Source organism: Chrysemys picta, chromosome 3 (assembly GCF_011386835.1).
Source record: "Chrysemys picta bellii isolate R12L10 chromosome 3, ASM1138683v2, whole genome shotgun sequence".
Taxonomy (NCBI): domain Eukaryota; kingdom Metazoa; phylum Chordata; order Testudines; family Emydidae; genus Chrysemys; species Chrysemys picta.
In genome coordinates this window covers 209460371-209482549 of record NC_088793.1, presented here as the reverse complement: position 1 = coordinate 209482549, position 22179 = coordinate 209460371, and the positions used below count along the sequence as shown (strand labels likewise).

General features: G+C 47.6%; 1 protein-coding gene across 23 annotated transcripts in view; it reads right to left on the bottom strand.

Moving 5' to 3' along the window:
* Nucleotides 1-22179, bottom strand: part of SLC8A1 (solute carrier family 8 member A1) — a 339712-nt gene that overhangs the window by 48059 nt on the left and 269474 nt on the right. For 7 of the 23 annotated variants that reach the window (XM_042852699.2, XM_065590900.1, XM_065590904.1 and 4 more), the window contains 6 exons: nt 21689-21709; nt 19017-19034; nt 18886-18900; nt 15952-16020; nt 7432-7562; nt 3831-3930 (listed from right to left, as the gene is read on the bottom strand). In XM_042852699.2, the coding sequence (XP_042708633.2) occupies nt 3831-3930; nt 7432-7562; nt 15952-16020; nt 18886-18900; nt 19017-19034; nt 21689-21709 (354 nt within the window). The remainder of the gene's footprint in view (nt 1-3830; nt 3931-7431; nt 7563-15951; nt 16021-18885; nt 18901-19016; nt 19035-21688; nt 21710-22179) is intronic. The other 16 variants (XM_065590886.1, XM_065590893.1, XM_065590892.1 and 13 more) reach the window with 5 other exon arrangements.

The window sequence follows — 22179 nt, the reverse complement described above, 5'->3', positions numbered from 1 at the left end:
CAGGCACATCGAGAGCTCGCCTCTCACTCACTCCCTGGCCTGCCTCTGCGGAGTCCCAAGGATCCACCTAGCCAGGGTTTTCTTTACAGCATTTTCTGAGACTGAATGCAAGAGGCTCGATCCTTCCGCGGAGTCAATGCTCAGCGCTTTCTGTGGTTTGTTTGGGAGCATGATGCCTCGGCAGTCAGCTCTCAGCACTACATGACCCCACACTCAACTTCTGACTCATCACTATTCTGCACAGTGACAACGGTGGCCCTGCAGTTAGGTGCCAGCGTGGGACTTGGGAGACCTGGGCTCACTTCCCTGCTGTGCCACAGACTTCCTGTGTAAACTTGGGCAAATACTTAGTCTCTCTGTGCCCCAGTGTCCCATCTGTACAATGGGGATAACAGCACAGGGGTGCTGTGAGAGTAGATACATTAGAGACATGAGGTTCTCAGATACTATGGTGATGGGGAACACTCACAACCTGTGCCACCGAGAGTGGTCTGGCAGGGGTGTGGCAGGCTGCCTTCTGCCCAGGCGTTCCCCTGTCTTCCTGCCATTCTGCCCTGCAGTGCTCTGGCCTTCCAGTGACTCAGCCCTCTGGCCAGGTCAGATGTTCAAGCCCACCTCTTTCGGGGTATGTCTAAAGAGGCCAGTAATGGACAAGTCCTCAGGATTAAGCGAGAGAGTCAGGGCTTCCCCTGGGGTCTGGGTCTCGTGCTCCAGAGCATTGTATCTTCCCCAACAAGGGACAGACTTCTGTGGTTGTCCCTCTTTAGGGAGGGTAAGAGAGCCCAGGGCCTCTCCTCCACTGGGCTCCAATCCAGGGCCCAACAGAAGACAGCTAAACCCTTGGGTGCTAGGCAGTTGCCTCCCTGCATCACTCCCTACCAGTCCCCTCTCTTCCCACAGGATAAAGTAAAGAACTAAACTCCCAAATAAAGTCTCTGACCTTCAGCGAGTCCCAGGTCCCATCTCTGGAGGCTGGGTCAGGTCTCAGGCAGCAAGAGCTCTCAGGGTACCCTTCCCAGGAGCTTAGCTCGCAGGTCAGATCACTTCCACATGGGCCTTCCACTGAGCTACTCTGCTCCCCTTTTTAAACACCTCCTCCAGCCAGCACATGCATTGCAGGTGGGGTGGGGGAGGGGGGGACAGACAGCTGGGTCCAGAGTAGCTTTTTACCCAGTCCTTTCTAGTGTGGGGTTTGTGCACCTCATCACAGGCCACAGAGGCACCTAAGATCGACGTAGTTCTGCACCTCGACTGCGTTTTGTTCTCTCTCTTTTACCACCTCCATCCCACTCTCAGCTCCGCCATTAAATCTATTAGGAGTGTGGGCAGTGAAACTCCCAAGCCTGTTCAATGGATACTGACCGAGCTGGGGAGCGGATCCTCCCTTTGGTCCCTTATGTGGTAAGGATCAGGCCGTTCCAAAATGCCTCCGATTCCCAAGCCAGCTAGCCTTTACTGCAGCACATTACGCAGCCAGCGCATCATTGGGCAGCTGCCATTCTTGTGGCATGTTCGCGACCAATGACAATAATTAGGTTTTGGATAAGGATGACTAAGTCAAAATTATTTTCTAAGGTACCGAGTTATCCATGGGCCTCATTACTGTAGTATCTGAGCATCTCACAATTCTTTTTGCATGTATTGATTTTCTCTACACCTCTGGGAAGTAGGGAGTGCTCTTATCCTCACTTTATGAAGGGGAAACTGAGGCACTCAACTCCCATTGACTTTCAGTGGGGAACTGAACACCTCTCTGCCTCCTAAGTGACTTGTTCAAGGTCGCTAAGGAGGTCCCTGGCACAGTGGGGAATTGAACTCAGTTCTTGCGTGTCTCCAGCAAGTACCCAACCCTTGGACCATCCTTCCTCTCTGGGCTTTCTTTTTCTATCTTCCATTTTATCAAGTAAGAGAGCTTTCAATGCAAAGTGTTAGAATTGTCATGGTATTACAGCACAAGGTGAAATAAGGAATTCCTTAAGGAAATTATTAATATCCTTTGTCAGATTTAACCACACAACTTCCAGGGACATAGGGAAAGCAATCAACATCAGACTTGCTAGATGGATGGGGAAGAACTATATCTTGGGTCACAGCTGCTAAGCTATCCACAAAACCAAAGCCTTGTGAAAAGGAAGATCAGCTGCAGATTGCAAAGGAAAATCCTCTCAGGTGCAGTGAGTAAAGTCCGTAGCTTGGTATCTTCAACTTAGGCGCAAAAAGTGAATGAAAGCACCGAGATATGCCTTTCATATTCTAAGCTTTAATTGACAAAATCCACAAGGGAGTAAACAGAACATTTGACTGTCAGTAGCCTTATTGGCAGCCCATCAGCTCAGCAGCCTGGAGTGCAGACCTAATTTCAGGAGGAGGAAGCTATCACAATGTCTTCCTTCAAATGTGTCACTGCTCTGCTGTTTTGTGGAGGAAGGAAGTTATGCTATGCAGACCTGAAGAAGGGACATGTGATGTGCAAACACTAGCAATACCAAATGACTTCTAAGCACTGAGCAGACAGAAGTGAGATCTGCTCCTCACAAATGAAACATGCCTTTTTGTTTAATCAACCGATTATGCAATGTCTCCAAATGGAGTCTACTTAAAATAAATGAAGTTGTTCCTCTCAGAGCAACCTTGCAGTCCATGAAGATGCGAAGTCCAACGCACCAGGAAGACTGCTAACAAGGAAGGAGATCATTATTTACTCCGAATGCTTGCCTGGGAAAGTTTCTGACACTCACTTTGTCTTTGTGCTTGACTGCTCTTGGAAGGGGCATTGGAAAGCGACAGAAGATAACGCACTGTGTTATGCTTTATCACCCTCTTATTTCCATGGTCAGCTGATTGTGGAGCTATTCTTTTAGCTTGTCATGTCTGGAATTGCAGGAACGTGCCCTATAGCAATTGTCATGATGCACACAGGAGACTCCAGCACAGTGCATGAGAACATGGGGAGGAAGAGCAGCTATAGCAGTCTACAGCAGGATCAAACCAGGGCCGCCCGGAGGGGGGGGGCAAGTGGGGCAATTTGCCCCAGGCCCCTCCCTGGCCGAGAATCACTTTCCTGGGTAGAGGCGCCTTTTTAATTTTTACTTACCTGGCAGTGGTCCGGGTCTTTGGCGGCATTTCGGCGGCGGGACCTTCAGTGCTGCCGAAGATGCGGAGCGACTGAAGGACCTGCCGCCGCAGACTCAGAGCACCGCCCAGTGAGTATGTCCGCTCCCCCGCTTTGCCCCAGGCCCCCTGAATCCTCTGGGCGGCCCTGGATCAAACTGTCCCACCCTATCAGCCACAGCTGATCAGAAATAGACCCACAAACCATGATCCCAAGCCCATTCATAGGGCTAGACTGTGACTTGGTCTGCGTGCCCAGGCAAGAGAGTAAAGGGGTGTAAGTATCCCCCAGCCCTTACACCTCTGTGTGTGCTACCCAGACCCGGGTCTGCACATGGAGCAGTAAGAGGCCACTGTGCACGCACCAGAGCAGGTTGGGGTGCAGGGGACGGTACTGAATGGAGCCTTGACTCTAGCGACCACTTGTGGCCTGAACAGCGGAGTCAGTGTTGGATTGGAGGGAGCCAATAATTTACTGCAGTTATAGGCTAACAGCAAATTACCACCTCTATCCCTGCTGTGGCGCAACAGGGGGCAGGCAAGAATTGTGGCTCAGAGGGGTGTGTGTGTCACAAGCCTCCTGACATACATACGCAAACACTATGAATAACTTTTGTTATCTGTTTTGCTTCAGCAGTAATCTGCTGCCACGGATGCAGTACAACTGAGACAAGAAAGTGGCTTATCATAATTCATTCCATGTAGAAACAGGAACTTACCAGCGCTGACTGTGATAGCTTCAATAAACTGTTCTCTCCAGCTGTTAGTTCCAACCACAAGGGCTAGGTTTGTTTTCTTAATGAGCTTGTCCACAGTATTCTGCAGATGGAGACAAGTATAAATGAATTAAGTGCAATGCTGGTTCAGAACCTGAGATCATGGGCAGAAATCAAAAGTCTTCTGGATTTACATTGTACAGTTATGGAAAAGATATTCCGCTCAGAACAAGAGCACCAGCAGCAAAAGTGACAATGCGTATGCACACAAAATCCCATATTCCACTAAAAAGTCTGTTTGAAATATAAATACAAGAGAACAGGAGTACTTGTGGAAACTTAGAGACTAACAAATTTATTAGAGCATAAGCTTTCGTGGACTACAGTGGGCTGTAGTCCATGAAAGCTTATGCTCTAATAAATTTGTTAGTCTCTAAGGTGCCACAAGTACTCCTGTTCTTTTTGTGGATACAGACTAACACGGCTGCTACTCTGAAATACAAGAGAAGTTTCCTAAACTGCACACCTTCTAACTGGAACTAAAAGTAAGTGGTCTCTCCACACTCTTCAGCAGAGGTTTAATGGCAGATGCTGTAGAGAGGACTCCTACCTTGCTAATGCTTCTTTTGTTACAAAACAGATCAAGGAATTTTGATCTGTATATTTGGAAGCACTGTAAATAATTCAAAGTGAAAGAAGTATATTTTTGGTTATCCACTCCTGCTTTTTTACGGCATTTGTACACTTGTTAAATGAGAAACTTCGATCACTAATGCAGAATCATCACTAGTGCTGTAAACGGCTGGCAGAAAATTCTCATTGGAAGTTAATCCAAGCACTCTTCATTGTGTTCTAATATGATAGGATGTGGCAAGGCACCTCTTCCGCCACATCAGCATTTCTCCCTTGGGGGGTGGGGAAGGCGCAATGAGAGGGGCTGGAGGAAATCACTCCCACTCCAGAGGGTTTACACTCTGGACTTTGGTTTATTTACAGGATTTACCAGTGGGTCTCAGGCTAGGCCTGAATAGTTTCCTTAAGCAAAACCACAGAAGAAATACATCTCTTTGCCCCTAGCAGAGTATCGACTTACTGCGCTGACATCTGGTCACTAGTCCTTCCCTGAACAGATGCAAACTCACTGCTTTCCCTGTAGGGAGCTAACCAGCTCTTCACCTAGGCCACGCTTTTTCTCCCTGCTGAAACGTCTTTCTTTCTTTCTTTTTTCTCCTCTCTCTCTCTCTCTCTCTCTCCTCCCACTCTTACACCAGAAGAGGGTTTTTAAAGGGGTGTGTGTGTGGAGGGTGCTTAATTGACTCAGGTGTCTCTAATTAACCTGCGGTAATCTCTTTTTAGTTCATAGGGAAAAGGGCCTGCATCATTCTAGGGCTAATATTTCTGCCTTCCGCCACACGCTTCTAGCTGTCAGATCTGACTGTCACAAGCAGTCACAATGGGCAGCCGAGAGTGCTTGAATGCACGTAGGAGAGACTCTACCGCTTACATGAAACAGTGTGGCTGGTTTATTTTTTATTGACTTTAAAAAAGGGGACTAAATTGTCAGACTGAGGCCACGATCCTGCACAGGTTTAATTTTACACACTCAGGTAAATGAGACCACTCACATGTGCAAAGCTAAGCATGTGCGTAGTGTATACAGCATCAGGATTCATGTGCATGGATGTACGCGGGACTGAGGCCATAGTCTCTTTTCTTAAACCGTATTTTATTTTAGTTTGGGCATTTTAAGCCCAGCTAAGGATTTGGCTTGCCATATTGTTCTGTAATAAGTATCTATAGTCTATAACCAATAGAAAAATGATGGAGTTGCATTCCTTATTTCCTTTGCTGTTGCTCCCAGAACACTGGGAGAATCAAGGCTACTTTGTTACTTGTGATAAACTGATTGTTGCTGTTGTGCTGTAATTTTTTCATGCAAGTTTTCATTAGCACATGTACTCTGGAAATCTCTCCTGCAGTGTATCTCCATCTATTTTACTGCTACTGGGTTTCCTGATTTTCAACTTTTGAGATGCTTCTCAAACACTTAGGGTAGGTCCACACTACCCGCCCGATTAGGCGGGTAGAGATCGATCTTCTGGGATCGATTTATCGCATCTCATCTGGACGTGATAAATCGATCCCAGAAGTGCTCCCCCGTCGACTGCTGAACTCCTGCTCGCCGAGAGGAGGAAGCACTGTCGACGGGGGAGCTTGCCTGCGCCGCGTAGACCCGCAGTAAGTAAACTTAGTTCGATCTAGGAAACGTCGACTTCAGCTACGCTATTCTCGTAGCTGAAGTTGTGTTTCCTAGATCGATCCCCCGCCCCAGTGTGGACCAGCCCTTAGTCTGACACAATTAACACTCTTGGGTTTTCTAAACAGTTAAGTTACAGGCAACTGTAGCAACAACTGGACAAATCAGCAGTCGACTAACTTAGCAGATGCATAGAAAGTTCTATCATGTATCATAGCAAGTACAGCACTTGTGGTCATTTCTTTTGGTAAACATGAATGATGCTGATTTGGGAGCTGCCTGTACAAGTCTGTGAAAGAGACACCAGGAAGTTATTTAAACCCCAAAATCAACTTGTGTGAAAATATTTTCAAGGAAGGTCAATGACAATAAATTCTTATGGTGCTGGCAACCAAAATGCAACAGGCTTGTGCTAGTGCATCACGGGCTCTAGCCTGCACGGTGCTGAGCTCTCAGCCCCTCCAATCCAGCTGAGCAATGAAGCACACAAGTACTCCCTTTGACTTCAATGGGGCTTCAGTGACTTATAGCACCCGAGGACCTGGTCCTGACAGTGACGCTGAGCAGGCTAGTTTTGCTGCCCAAGCCAAGTGAAATGCCAGAAAGACCCACACCATTGCTATTAACAAGTCCACAGTCTTGCTGTTGTCGTGACGTCACAGCTGGCTGCTGAGAGGGGACAGTATATAGCACCAGCTGTGCCTTATTCAGCCACTTGTGCTCCCTTTGGGAGTTGGGGGCAGAAACACTCGCTCCTCCAGAAGCTCCTGATGATGCCTCAAGTTGCTGTTTTGGGGCCTCTCCCACGGAGGAGATAAAGGGCCATTAGTGGGTTTGATTTTTAAGCATAAAGGCTGTAAATTCAGCAGAACATGAACACACCCTGCCCCTGGTGAATTTTTCTGTATAGCATTGTCTCTGATTACACCTCTACCATATGAAATCTGGGCTCCCAACTCCTTCTGTTCCAATCATCCCCATCCCAACACAACCTCTTTATGGTGCCAATTAAGTAGTCTGCCTCTGTTCAGCAAAGCACTTACGCATTAGCTTGAATCCCATTGAAGTCACTGGAATTTAAGCATGTGCTGGAGTTCTTTGCTGAATAGGGATGGATTTAAACATGTGTCAATGCTTTGGCTGAATCTGGGCCTCAAGCGTTCAATATACTTGCTTCACAAGGACGATACCCTCCTGTGCATAGCATGTGCTTGCCAGATATGTGCTTACTGGGCATGTAAAAAAGATGGAGGCCCTAGTTTAGCAATCTAATAAAATGCAGTGAGATGCTAATGTGAATTCAGGGCTTGCATGCCCTGTGGGGAGTGAAGCAGACAATTGCTGTACCTTGAACTCATAGGATTCTTCAATAATGACTTCTAGTTTGGTATGTTCTCCCAGTACTGGGCGTCCCATTTCTGCAATGCGGCGCTCTTCCTCCTCTTTGCTCGTCAGTGGCTGTTTCTCTTCATTCTCTTCTGTAACAAAACAGCCAATTTTTGAGCAACACACAATCTTTCACTTTCTGGCACTGGCTTCTGTCAGGAGAATCTATCTCTAAACTAAAATATTCTCTGGAGCTAAGGCACAAGTGACAGACAGTTATTGGAGAAAGGTAGAGGACATTATGCCTGAGCTGAAAGGTTTTCTGTTGCAGATGGCCGGAAGCGCTAGCAAATGAGATCACTAGCTCATAACTCTTCTGAATTTCAAATCCCTTCCACCCCCACTCAGCTCCTCTTGAATTCAGCCTGGGCTATAGGAAAATATTCACAATCTCAATCTCACTCAGCTATGGATTCTCCTCTGGAGCTGCCATGGTGGAAACTTTTAGGGCAATCAATCTAAGGTGGAATTTCCAAAAAGGCCTCTGTATTGCCCCCCCCCCCCCCAATGTCCCTAGACTTTGATGGGAGCTGGATCAGGCCAGTGCTGAGTGCTTTTGAAAATCAGATCTCTACATGCAAACCAGGCCATCCAGGCTATATAGAAGGGCCCAGCGGCCTCAGCCAACCTGCCTGTATGTCAGTGACGGGGAACTGAATGCATAGTAAAGGTGCACTGAATGAGGCAGGGTCCTGTGGCAAAAAAATAGCATGTGCTCATATATTTAAAGACTGTATCATAATGAACACAGACAGGGGTGGGGTATATGTGTGACTTAAGGTTGCACAAACCTTACTTCTGGCATTACCTAACTTTTGAGTGCTTGATTTTGCACCCTAAACATTCGAGTAATGGAGTATTGTGCAGGTAGTGTTACACACAAAATAATGTCAGCCAGATTCTGATTGCAGTTAGTTACATCACTGTAAATCCGGAGTAACTCTGCTGTCACTAGAGTCACACCTGACAGACTCCAGAATCACAGAGCTTGGAATCTGACTCTTCTAACCTGTGGTATGCTAAAGGACATAGTACATTGAAAGATAGCTCTTCAGTCACTATACAATCATGACAAAAGGCTTATAACAAGGACTGTGCGGCATCCACATAAGGAACAGGGGCTGTGTATGTCTCTGAGCCCATTATAACTGGTGCATAACCAAGGACTCTGAGCAGGGGTTCTAATATTTTGAGTGCTTTGCTGACATTTTTTGCAGCAAGTCATAAAATTGGTGAGACAGATTTTAATCAAGTCTGCAGCAAGTAGCTGCAGATATGTGTGTTATGTGTGCTTGTCTAAACAACTAGCAATAGGTAAATGAACCTTGGAAAGATTTATTTCAGTTAAGCATCCAAAAGTTCAGGTGCTTATCTGAACCTCAGCCAAACTGCTATACCGATAAACATACACTCCCACGTGGCCTGTGTTGCCCTCATATTATCCACATGACTCTTTCTAAGAATATAAAAATGGCCATTCTGTATCAGACTAGTGGTCCATCTAGCCCAGTATCCTGTTTTCTGACAGTGACCAATGCCAGATGCTTAAGAGGGAATGAACAGAACAGGGCAATTTTGAGTCATCCATCCTCTGTCATCCAGTTCCAGCTTCTGGCAGTTGGAGGTTTAGGGTCACCCGGTGCATGGAGTTGTAGTCCCTGACCATCTTGACTAATAGCCATTGGTGGACCTATCTTCCAGGAACTTGGCTAATTCTTTTTTGAACCCAGTTATACTTTTGGCCTTCACAACATCTCTTGGTAACAAGTTCCACACGTTGACTGTGTGTTGTGTGAAGAAGTACTTCCTTGTGTTTGTTTTAAACCTGCTGCCTCTTAATTTCATGGGCAATCCCTGGTTCTTATGTTATGTGCAGGGGTAAATAACACTTCCCTGGGCTCCACACCAGTCATGATTTTATAGACCTCTGTCATATCCACCCTTAGTCATCTCTTTTCTAAGATAAACAGTCATAGTTTTTAAAAAATCTCTCCACATATGGAAGCTGCCCCACACCCCTAATTTTTGTTGCCCATCTCTGTACCTTTTCCTATTCTAATATCTCTTTTGTGATATGAGGCAACCAGAACTGCATGCAGTATTCAAGGTGTTGGCGTACCATGGATTTATATACTGCTGTTATGATATTTTCTGTATTATCTACCCCTCTCCTTACACAGTTTGCTTTTTTGGCCGCCTCTGCACATTGAGCAGATGTTTCAGAGAACAATCTACAATGACTCCAAGATCTCTTTGATGGGAAAAATAGAGAATAACTATTATTCAGCAAATGATGTTCATTATTTTGTTTAAATGGGATTTCCTGTTGCACTGGATCTAACCTGGCATTGTTTTTCACTAAAGTTAGGCTCTGGGATGTTGCATCATCAGGTCATAACACTGCATCATGACGCAATGGCATTTTCTTCTGACTTCACTGCACTGCCTATACGATGACGCAGTGCCAAGACATTACATCACAAACTCACATCATCACAAAACAACGTTTGCCCTATAAGACAAACAGCAAAATATGTCTGTTTTTTAAAAACTTGGAGCCATTGCAGGAAGGTGAGCTCTGTCTTTCGGGCTGTACCCTGGAAGTCAACAGGAATTTTGGACAGGTGGCTTTGTCTCAGTGTGACAGACTCATGCAGAGTGAGAGGCAGCATATATGCAGCAAGAATCTGCTAGCCAGCCCACATGATAGCTTCAGGAACATGGCAATGCAATAAAACTCCAGGGATTCCTTGAGAATGCCAGCAACATTTGACACCTCGTCAGAACTTCCGTATTAGATTATCGTTAACACACACAGCCCCGTAACTTAATTATCTGCATGTCCAAAGCAATGAATAGAAAAACTGTAAACACTGGAGCCGTGTCTGCACTAGAGAATTCTGCTGTTGCCTGCACCTGATACATTGCTTATGTCCACACTACAGCTGGTCAGATAACTGATTTTTTGGTTTGCTGGCTGTTCCAGAGAAGTGAAAAAAAAAATTGGTTTGGGTCAACCTAATGCCATAAATTCTGAACAATTTTGGCAAATCGAAAAAGTTGACAAAACATTTTTGTTTTGAGTGGGAAGAAATGTTTTGTTTGGTCTGAAACAAAATGTTTTGTTTTGTTTCCTGGCATTTTAAAAATAAAATAAAAGGATAAGAAGGGTTAGATTAACAAAATGGCCAGCGGAGGTCCCGGCCTTATAACCTTTAGCTTTCCCTTGTGTGGAGAAGTAATTTGAACTTGGCTCTTCCACATTGCTGGACAGTTATGAATATTCTGGGACCACCAGGTTATGAATATTCTGGGACAGGTCTCACTGCAGCGTTAGGTCTCGTCTACACTTAAAAATGTTACTGGCATAGCTATGTCAGTTAGGAATATGAACCCTCCCCCCCTTGCCCCTAACCACCATGGCTGTGTATGTGCCCTAGTGTAGACACAGTTATACAGGCAAAAAAGTCTGGTGGCCGGTATCATCTATTTTGTTTGGGGCATTGGTATAAGTTTGAGCAGCAGCAGAAACTTTTGTTTATATAAGTTGTGTCGATACTAGCAGGGTATGTTGGTCTAGCTATGCTGACAAACGCTTTCTAGTGCAGACTTACACAGAACATAAGAATGGCCATACCGGGTCAGATCAAAGGTCCATCTAGCCCAGTATCCTGTCATCAAGTGATCCATCCCCTGTCGCCCATTCCCAGTTTCTGGCAAAGAGAGGCTAGAGTAAACACAGACCAGATTGAACACAGAGATAGGTACAGTACAGCACCTCTCCCAAAATGGTTTGCAGTTCCCACTTCTCCCCATCAGGGAGTTGTGCTGGGCCCGGCCACCCATGATACGCTGGCACTGCCTTGCTTGGAGGGAGCACGATGTGTGGACATGCTGAACAGATACACACTTGCTGAGATGTCTAGTGTGGTCTCAGTGCATTGTTACAAGTCACAGCAGTCCCATGAACAATAGCAATTTGTAACAATGCAGTTCTCTACCCAGATGAGGCTATAGCAGCCTCACCCCACTTGTGAATTTCATGTAAGTCCATTCTTGAGGCCCTCTGAAGAGGTAACTGGGTTTTCTTCTCATTTCAGCCTCCCCAGTCTAACTCGCCTTAATGCGTGGGGGTAACACACCTTAACTGCTGCTTGGCAACAAACCAAGCACCTGGGACGCTTGATGTGTTCACACTGTCGAGTGGCTACAGCCGTCCCCTGAGCAGCCTGCACGGAGGGCTGCAAGGCATCTTGCACTCCGTGAAGGGATGAGTGAATGTGCCAGAACCAAACTGGAAGAACAAGTCACCATGGATACTAGAAACTTCTGCTTAACGCACAGCAGTGCTCAAAAATGCTAACAATGCTAGGAACTATTAGTAACGGGATAGAAAATAAGACAGAACATATCATAGTGCCACTCTATAAACCCAGGGTGCGCCCAACCCTTGAATACTGTGTGCAGTTCTGGTTGACTCATCTCAAAAAGGATATAATGGAACTGGAAAAAGGTTCAGAGAAGGGCAACAACGATGATCAAGGGTATGGAACGGCTTTCATACCTTTAAAGAAAGATTACAAAGATTAGAGCTGTCCAGTTTAGATAAGAGATTAAGGAGGGGATATGACAGAGGTCTATAAAATCATGAGTGGTGTGGAAAAAATTAATAGAGAAGTCTGTTTACCCTTCCTCACAATACAAAATCCAGGGGTCACTTAGTCAAATTAATAGGCAGCAGGTTTAATACAAACAAAAGGAAGTACTTTTTTACAAAATGCTCAATTAACGGGTGGAACTCATTGCCAAAGGATGTTGTGAAGGCCAAAAGTATAGCAGGGTTCAAAAAAGAACTAGATAAATTAATGGAGGAGAGGTCTATCAATGGCAATTAGCCACAATGGTCAGGGATGCCACCCCATGCTCAGCGTGACCCTAAAACTCTGACTACCAGAAGCCAGGAGTGGAAGACAGAAGTGGATCCCTCCAACTGTCCCGTTCTGTACACTCCTCATGAAGCTCTGGTACTGGTTGCTGTCAGAAACAGGATACTGGGCTAGATGGACTATTGGTTTGACCCACTGTGGCAGTTCTTATGTTCTTAACAAGTCCTCTCTGCATGTATTCATAGAATCATAGAAATGAAGGGCTGGAAAGGACCTCAAGAGGTCATCTAGACCATGCCCCCCATGCTGACGTAGGACCAAGTAAACCTAGACTGTCCTTGACAGGTGTTTGTCTAACCTGCTCTTAAAAACCTCCAATGGTTTTAATTGCCAGTAACATGTTACCACATGAAAATGCTACAAGCAAGACAAAAGCAGCAGAGTGTGGCTGGAATCCTGACCTTCAACATTGTTGGATGGGAAGGATTTAGTTTTAAACCCTACAAGTGTTAGGTTTAATAGTTTGGCAAAAAAACCTGGATCTGGAACATTTCAGAGACGACTCTTTGCCTGGTGTAAATCAGCAAAACTTCACTGACTTCAGAGGAGATTGTCTATTCAACTTCAGTGGTGCTACACCAACTTACACCAGCTAGCCCTGAGTGGAGTTTCACCTGATAAACATCAACCCTCAGCATTTTCAATTTGTTTTTAGAAGCTGGAGGCTCTTTGGAAGACAGGCGTCAGATGCCTTTTGTCTTTTAAATTCGCTACTAAGACACCCAAGCAGCGCTTTCAGAAACGATTCATCCTGCCCCTTAATTCTGAGATGCCACCTGTCTCCTTGTGGTCTTAGCTCCTCCCTGTCCCCAGGAGCTGCTCCATATGTCGGTTTACCTTGCAGCTAAGCGCTGGCACACACAGTTGCTTATGCGGCTGCTGTCAAGGCCAATCTATTAGCCTACTTTAAAATAAACCCTTATTTCCAACCTCCATGGTACTTCTTGCCTTTATTATGATTCTTTGTGTGTATTGCACTAACACCCGCAGACCCCAGCTGAGATCAGGGCCCTGTTATGCTGGAAGCTGAACATATACATAGAAACGGCTTCTGTCTCCAAGTGCTTGCAATACAAATGGACAAATAGAAACAGAGGCACAGAAAGGAGAAGTGACTTGCTCAAGGTCACCCTGCAGCCTGCTCACTGCCAGCCCCATGCCCTCCCCCCTGGAGCAGGCTGTCACTCAAATAACCAGCCTTTAGGAAAAATATTCACAGCTATGGGTAATGTGCAGGACTGCATATTTACTTCCATCTTTTCCTGTCCTCACAGATCAGATTCCTCCCCCATCCCCCCTCAGCAAGAACCTCACCACTACAAAGTGGAATCTTCACTGTTCTGAAATGGGGATTGAACGTCCCTTGAACGACCCATGCTTTTAATTGTTGTGGTTTAAATTCTTGCAGATTCCAAAATGGATAATTATTAATTGAAATGCCCTTGTCAGATTTTCATGACGCTCCAGAACACTGCTATGTGCAGGCAGGTTTGCAGTCTGGTGCATTTTAAGCTGCTTCAGTTTCCTGTCCCTTAGCCATCATTGTGGATCCACAGCTGGTGTAGACCTGCCTTGCTCTAAGGTCTACAATGCTGACATTGTCTTTAATGGAGCTATGTTGAGTTACACAAGCTAAGGATGTGGGCCTTGAAGTGTATACACGCCGGCTGTGACTCTCCACTGCCTTGTACCTATGGCCAATCTGATCTATTAGCACTTTACATCTACTTCGCCCTAATGTAAATATTGACATAAGGTGCAAGGCAGCGAAGAAGCATTGGCCCATTATCTTTTTAAGTGTATATAAGGCACACGAGTTTGACTGATACCCACCTCAGCTGGATATATGCATTAGATACACCCGTCCGTATGATGCACCCTTTACAAGGCGTGCGTGTCTCCAGGGGAACTTTGCAAATGATGCCTGTCCTGATAGCTACTTTATAAAGAAGACTGCTTTAATGGGTGAAGAGATGCTGTTGGGAAATGATATGGAGTGCAAGAGGGTCTGTTCTGGAAGGTGAGCAAGTGACACGCGGACAAGGGATCCAATATGAGACAGGTGAGGAAGGACGCAGCACATGGATACAGGAGCTGTCTGGGGAGGAATCCATCAGAGTCTGGGCAAGGTCTGCGTGGATTCCTGTCGCTAAACTATTATTCAGCATTTTAAAAAGCTAAAGAAGTTCCCAGGCAAATAACATCATTAGCCTGGAGTGAAAGGTGAAAGAATCTATCACTTGCTTCAGCCAAACATTGCTTGGAGAATTGGCAGAAGAACCAATGCCTGTAAGTTGAAGCCAGACAAATTCAAATTAGAAATAAGGCCCAAATTTTTAACAGCGAGGGGGACTAACCACTGGAACAAAGCACTAAGTGAAGAGATGGATTCACCATCTCTTGAAGTCTTCAAATCAAGTGTGGATGCCTTTCCAGAAGGCTTGCTTTAGTCAATCCTAAGTCACTGGGCTCAATACAGGAGTAACTGATGGAATTCTTTGACTTGTGGTATACAGGAGGTCAGACTAGATCAGGGGTGTACAAACTACGGCCCATGGGCCAGATCCGGCCCCTCAGGGCTTTGGATCCGGCCCACAGGATTGCCCCCCGTGGTGCCGTAGGCCCCCCACTGCTCTCGGAAGCGGCTGGCATCACTTCCCTGTGGCCCCCGGGCGGAGGGGGGGGAAGGCTCCGTGCATTGCTCTTGCCTCCAGGCACCACTCCCCGCAGCTCCGATTGGCTGGGAACGGGGAACCGTGGCCAATGGGAGTTTCGGGGAAGGTAGCTGGAGGCGTGGCAAGGGCAGCGCATGGGGAGCCCTCACCTCCCCCCCCCCTCCCCCCCCCCCCCCGCAGGGGCCGCAGTGCTTCCTGGAGCGGCGTGGGGCCGGGGACAGGGCAGGCATGCAGGGAGCCTGCCCTGGCCCTGGTGCGCGCCGCTGCCACCCCGGAGCCCAAACCCCTCCTACCCCCCGCCCCCCAACTCCCTGCCCTAAGCCCCCTCCTGCATCCCAGCCCCCTGCCCTGAGCCCCCTCCCACAGTCCGCACCCCTCCTGCACCCCAACCCCATGCCCTGAGCCCCTTCATACACCCTGCACTCCTCCTCTGCCCCAATCCCTTGCCCTGAGCCCCTTCCTGCACACCTCACCCCCTCCTGCACCCCAACCCCCTGCCCTGCATACAATTTCCCCACCCAGATGTGGCCCTCGGCCCAAAAAGTTTGCCCACCCCTGGACTAGATGATCTAGTGGTCCCTTTGTGCCTGAACATTTATCAATCTGTGATCCCTGCTCAGTCTCCCCAAGAAGTCAAATGAAGATGCTGAAGTCACTTAGGTCAACTCCACCCAAGCACAGAATTCCACTGGCACACAGCTCATTGCCGACCTTGGTACTGAAACTCTGTATTACCTGAATATAGTATAAAAGAGAAGTGCATTAAAACAAATGACTAGTGTCAGTACATGAACACTCAAAAGCTATTAGCTTCCTGTTAATTAAATTGTGGTCCTAGACAACCAAGTCAAAATGAATACCTTGAATGCTGATTACAGTAGAAGGAATTGGATGTTCTCTAGCATGGACCTTCCTGAAGACAGGTTTGCCTAACAAAGTGATGGGCAGAAGATGAGTGGATGGATCACAGTGACTCGGTGATGTTAGTGAACTCTATTTCTATTTCACACAAGGTTATTGTTTTTAAATCCCCATTGCAGACACTCTTGTCTGCTCTCCTGCACTGATGGGAAAAAGCAGAGCCAGAGAGAAGTGATCCAAGAGTTTACCCTCATAGCCATGGTGGCAAGCTATGGACATCTATTTCCAGCGCAGTTGGCCAAGTTCAATCTCAGTTACACTGGAAAAATGTTGAAAATTGTATGTGGTGTTATTTAATTTTTTTTAACTGTCCCAATTTGGGGCTGGCTCCTCAGAGTCTGACGCTGCGTGTGCTTTTCAGACAAGCGATCAGGGAGATCAGAGCTCCGTGAAGTACCTTGTTAGCTAAAAATGGTTTCCCATTGTCTGAGCTTGGGCCTCTGAACCCCTCCTCATACAGAGTCACAGTCATTATTGCGCTCTGCTAGTACTAAGCGGGAGACTGATGGCTCCTCTTCTCTAATGCAGAGCTAACACCCGAGCAACACTTGCAAGGTGTATGTTAACCAAGGAGGCATGTATGTCTGCTCCCCTGTTGGACAAGTGCAGAGATTTGGTACCACATGCATGGCTCACATACAACCCTGTGAATACACCGGCATGCTTGTCTAATTATTTGTTGCTATTCTTACGCTTATTGAGCCCAATTCTCCACTGCCCCTTGAAGCCTTGCTGGCAGCACAAATGCTCTGTGAAGGCAGCAAATCTCCATGCTGGGGAAAACCCCAGCATAGGGTCTTCCCTAGAGGGCCCAGAGCTGCCATAACTGGTCTTTTCTCCCAGCCCCTAGCACAGACAGTTGCTGGGGAAGAGAACATGGCTGAAGTGCCATGGTACTCCAGCTACTCTCAGATGATACCGTGGCTCTATGGTGTTGTTGCCGCCAAGGGTAAATTAGAGCAGATGTGGGGCTGTTGTAATTTAAGCTGATGTCTGGACAGGCCATTGGACAGCCCAGAACATAGGGAGGTGCAAAGGTGGCATGAAGTCCCTAGTCCTATGCCAGGCGCTGGCAGGATGGAGAAGGAGTATCTTTAGTGCAGTGATGGTTCCCTAGTTCATGTAACTCGGTTTGCAGGAACTCATCTGAACGTGCTTTCATATATGGCTGGCATTTCTGATGAGCTAACAATCACACATTGAGTCTGTACAGCCAAGAGCACATAGCCTGCTGCTCCCGAGCTGTACCACAGCAGCCGGACTCTGCCGTTCAAACCCCAGCAATAGTCCGTGAGGAACCATTCCTGCCTCGCCCACTCCCTGAGGAGGGTGCCAGGATCCAGAACACCAGATGGGGAGGACTGATTTCTCAGGCGTCCTTGCAGAGCGGCATTTTAAACAGCGAAGCATTTCTTGGCAGCATGCAGCCAAGTGGCTTTATTTCACAATCAGCTGTATCCGCAGCACTGATTGCCGACAGACTGACATTGGAATTACAGAAGATGATTGATTCTCTGTTTCTCACTGATCTCCATCTGATAAAAGGGAGGCAGACCCCCCAGCCCCAACTGTTCTTGCTGACAGAGAAATTTAGTTACATATCACCCTGTACCTGGGGACAGGGATCAAATCACCGTCTGTGGAGTTTGGCCATACCTCTCTGGGCAGGCAATGGTGTACTGGTGTCTTGTGCAGCGCCATGCACACTGCCTGCACTTGGGAATAACAATGCTGGCTCCAGCTACCCCCTCCTGTAGGGAAAACCCATGGGACGGGGAGGCCTAGCTACTCCCTAATCTGTAAGGGACATATGGGATTTGCAGGGCTGATTCTCAAATTATGTGGGAGCTCTCCAGGATTCACACGGACCCCAGGGATCAGCAAGAGGCCAGAGAAACCCGAGTGGAAGACCCATGCCTCCCTACTGCCTCTGCGTTCCCCCCTTCCCTGGCAGCATGACGGTGCCGCAAGAACTGCAGCCCATGAGGGAGGGATCCCCACCATGGGGCAGGGCTGCGGACACACGGCATGGGGGCCAGTCCTGCCGCAGAAATGGCTGACATCCCCTTCAGGAGAAGGTACCAGCAGGCCCCACATTTTGGTCCATGCCTTAGGCTTGCCTCTCCCCTACCCCTGATGGCTGTGAAGAGCATGGGTCAGACTGCACGCGGATTGAGGAAAGCCATTTAGGAGACTGGGGGGTTGTCGACACTGGAGCTGCAAAGAGTAACTCCCAGCGTAGTCTCCACATGGGCTAGCTCTGATCGAGCTACCCTGCTAAAAATAGCAGCGTAGCCCTGGAGGGCGCATGTGCTACAGTCTCCCCAGGCACAAGCCTCTCTGAAAGCCTAGGTGCATCCTTGGACAGCTACCCCCTCCCGCCGCCACAGCTACACTGCTAGTCAGCGCGCAGGTCTCCCTGAGTGGGAAACCTCCCCTTCCAGCTCCAGAGCAGACAGGCCCTGGGAGAAAATCCCCTGCGGCAGGCTCTGGGTCTGGCAGTCAGAAGCTGGCCTGCGCAGGTCACTGTGCAGGAGCATGCCAGCCTGGCGCAGAGGATCAGAGTTCCCAGGGACTGTGTGGCTAAGCACCCCAAGGACAGCTGTCCTAATTCAGTGCAGCCGCTCAGGCTGCCCAGGCTGGGGTCCATTTCACCCCATTTGCCCTCCCTCCCCCCAGGGCTGTGAGTTCCGCGCCGAGGCAGATTCTCCCTGGTACGTGCTGTAATCACTACAGCTAAAGGACGGGGATTACTGTGAAACACACGTGAGGTTAAGCTGGTGACAAGGACACATCACTCGCTGTTAGACGGTGCCGTGCTAACACTAGCGGCTCGGAGTAGGTGGCAAGGAAACTGAACAGCGCTTTCTTACCATTCAGAAGTTTCCCTCCATTAAAAAAACAAACAGGAAATAAAGGAAAAAAGAGCAGAATGAGCATCCGGCAGTTAACACCACAGAGAGGAACAGTGGCACGGGGCAAGGAGGGAATCAGAAATCCATACCTGTTATTGTGAAGCCACCTAAACGAACCACAAAACAAAAAAAGAGAGAGAGAAAGAGAAAGCAGATTAGCATCTATTTTTGCATCATCACAGTGACATTCATCTCGCAGCAGCCTCCCCCCGGAGCAGTGGCCCACACGCTCCTGCTACGATGTGAGCTGCAGAGGAACAGCTCACTACAACACCTGTCTCCCATTTCTAGCAGAGGTTGTCCCCTGCCTCGGGTCTGCATGGAGTGCCATGGTCTCCCCCAACCCATTCTGCTGGGCCTTGTGTAGTGTGCTCCACTCTGAATGAGGGGCTCTGAATGGGTGGGTGGGGGAGACTGGGCTGCAGGAGGCCAGGAGACAGCAGGACTATGGGGCGGATGCATGCCAGCCTCCCTCCCACCCCACATGGCTTAAGATAGCACCTCCTGGAACAATCTCTTTTTCACCCCAGCCACCCCAGAATCATGGGGACACTGCAGCCAGCTGCTCCCCCACCATCACTCGGGGGAAGGGGGTTTGCCCCCTGCTCAGTAGGCCCAGGGACCAGCCTCTCCCCCGCCCCCTGGCACTGTGGATCCCAGGGAATCTGAAGGAGGCCAGCGCTAATCCTACAGAGGCCCTTTGCCTCCTCAGTAGCTGCTCAGTCCCCTCGAAATCCCAAATTAGTCCTGGAGGGCTCCATTGAAGAGACAGGAGAGCTCCAGATACATCTTCACAGGGCCAAGGGGTGGTTGGGAATGTGGTTTTCCCTGGCCCCTCCCTTGTACTACCCAGTCTCCCCCCATGTGCAGCAAGATCCTGGACTAGTGGAGAGCCTTCCGTAGGGTGCAGACCGGAGGCAGGGCTGGTGCTGTGGAGATAGCTAGCCCTCCTATCCACCCATGGAGGACCCCCTTGGGGTGTGGTTCGGGGCTGGGGTGGGACACGCCTCCTAGGTCCCCTATGGCAGGTTCTACCCTAGCAGTGGCCAATCTAACTCCAGTTTGGGAAGTGCAGATTCACTACAAAGCTGAGCTGTGCAAATCTCTTCCTTCCCTGCCAACCAGACATGAGAGAGAGGGCATTTCTAGGAGGCGACAGTGGCTAGAATCACACAGTGGAAAAGATCAAAAACCCTACAGCTACTATCCCTCCTCTCAACCCAGCCTGGCCCGAGCGCAGGGCTCAGTGTGGGAGACAGAGCAGAGGGAGGGATGCACAGAATTCAAAATGATGCAGGATCCTCTCATTAAGAGCAAGTTACTCTTCCTAGGGCCTCACCCCATGAGTCTTTATTTCTGGTGTGAGAACATTTTCAGCAATAAAAGCAGCAGTGGGGTGGGCGTGAGAGGACATGATGCACCAAATCCATGCTGCAGCTGGGTAGCTTTAGGACTAAATGGAGGGCTATTCAAGAGGGATGGATACAATGCTGGGGAAGAGGAAAGCCCCTTCCACCACTATTTCCACCAAGCCCCTGAGTGCTCAGACATCCCTAGAAACATTCCCCATTTACCTAGAGCCGGGGCGAAGTTCTGCTCATACCAAGTTACTACTGCCCAGAGCAGCATTTTCTACAATGGTCCAGTGCTCACAGAAATGAGTGAGAGTCTTTCCATTGATTCCAATGAGCCTTAGATAAGGCCCAGGCTTTGGTTTTCCAAGGTAGCCTGCAGAATGCTTTAGCTTTGCTGGGACTCCCCTTCACACCCTCATTTTGTGTGTTTGTGTATCCTGCTTGGGATAGCTTTTATGCCAAATTTGGAGGCTGGTTTTGCAGTGTGCTCTAAGAAGGCAGCATGCCATGCCTCCCTCAAAACAGCATGCAGAGTTTTCTGAATATATGTAGTTAGGGTATGTCTACACTGGGAAGTTATAAGGAAGAGAGTTTAAAATGCTATAGCTGTTCTGGAATAGCTCCCCGTATGCGCACACTGATTCTTGAATAAGAGTGTGCACAGGGGGAGTGATTGTGGAATAGCTCTTGTGGTCAATTTCACCACAATAAGCCCTAAGTATTCTGGCCAGAGCATTGCCAGGTACTACAAACATTCTGTTTCTTATGCCTATGTAACAGGATATGAATTAGTTTGAACAGCTCAGTTCTGTTGTGCATTTCTGAGACTCTTAGTGCTTTCCACATCTTTTTACTACAAATTAGCGCACAGTGTCCAGTGAAAGCAACCTGAAGGATAGTAGCAAACCCAAGGAGTTAATTGTATTGAATGTATCCACTAGTGGCCAGAGTCCGATACCATTGCTCCCATTCAGTAGCGTCTAACGCCCTAATAACCCCATTGGGATTACTTGTGGAGCTACTCACTGCACCTAAGGGTGACAGACTCTGATCCTAAATGTGCTTGTTGTCTGGGATTTCCAAAGGAGCTAACTGCCCAAATCCCAGTGAAATGCTGTTCCTAACCCCCTTAGGCTCCCTTGTCATTGTAATTAATGCCACTTTCAATTATGATTTTAGCCACTGTCCCTCCTTTAACACAAATGTTCATGTCTCAGCTAACAATTTTTGGAGCATATACTCAAAGAAGAACATGATCTCAATTACCTGGGCTTAGTAAAATGGTATTAACAACCTTAAGAGAGATTCTTGTGAGCAAAAAGAAAAGTCAAACAAAATCATCATTTCCACCAATATACGGACACACTGGGAAAATGGAAAAGAAATACAAGAAATGCAGTGCTTACCAAGCTCATTCAACAACAGAGCTGTGAAGGAGACAGACAGAGAGACAAACACGGAAGAAGAAAAGTAAATGAATAATGAAATTAAAAGGAACATCCACAGAAAGACTCCAGCTCCCAGGCCCAGACAATGAAAACCTGTGAAGTTTCAGGATACCATTGGTAACCCAGAAAAGAGCATTGAAAATAATGGAACAGAAACATTTCATGAGCGTGGGCTGTGAATTAAAAGAAAAAAAAATAATGTCACATATAGCAATATGGTATAAAAGACAAACTTTAAAAAAATTCATTTCCCCCCTTTGGGCCATGTATTCATGGCGCGTCCAACAACATCAATGGCAATACCACCACAGATCGAGGAAATAATATGTCCCAAAATATGAATGTAAGGGCTGTTTGCTGGATTCTTTTACTTCCTTTAATAGTCTAAATGGAAAATAATAATTACATAATGGCCTGATTTCTACAGGGAACGTAGAATGAAAGAAGTA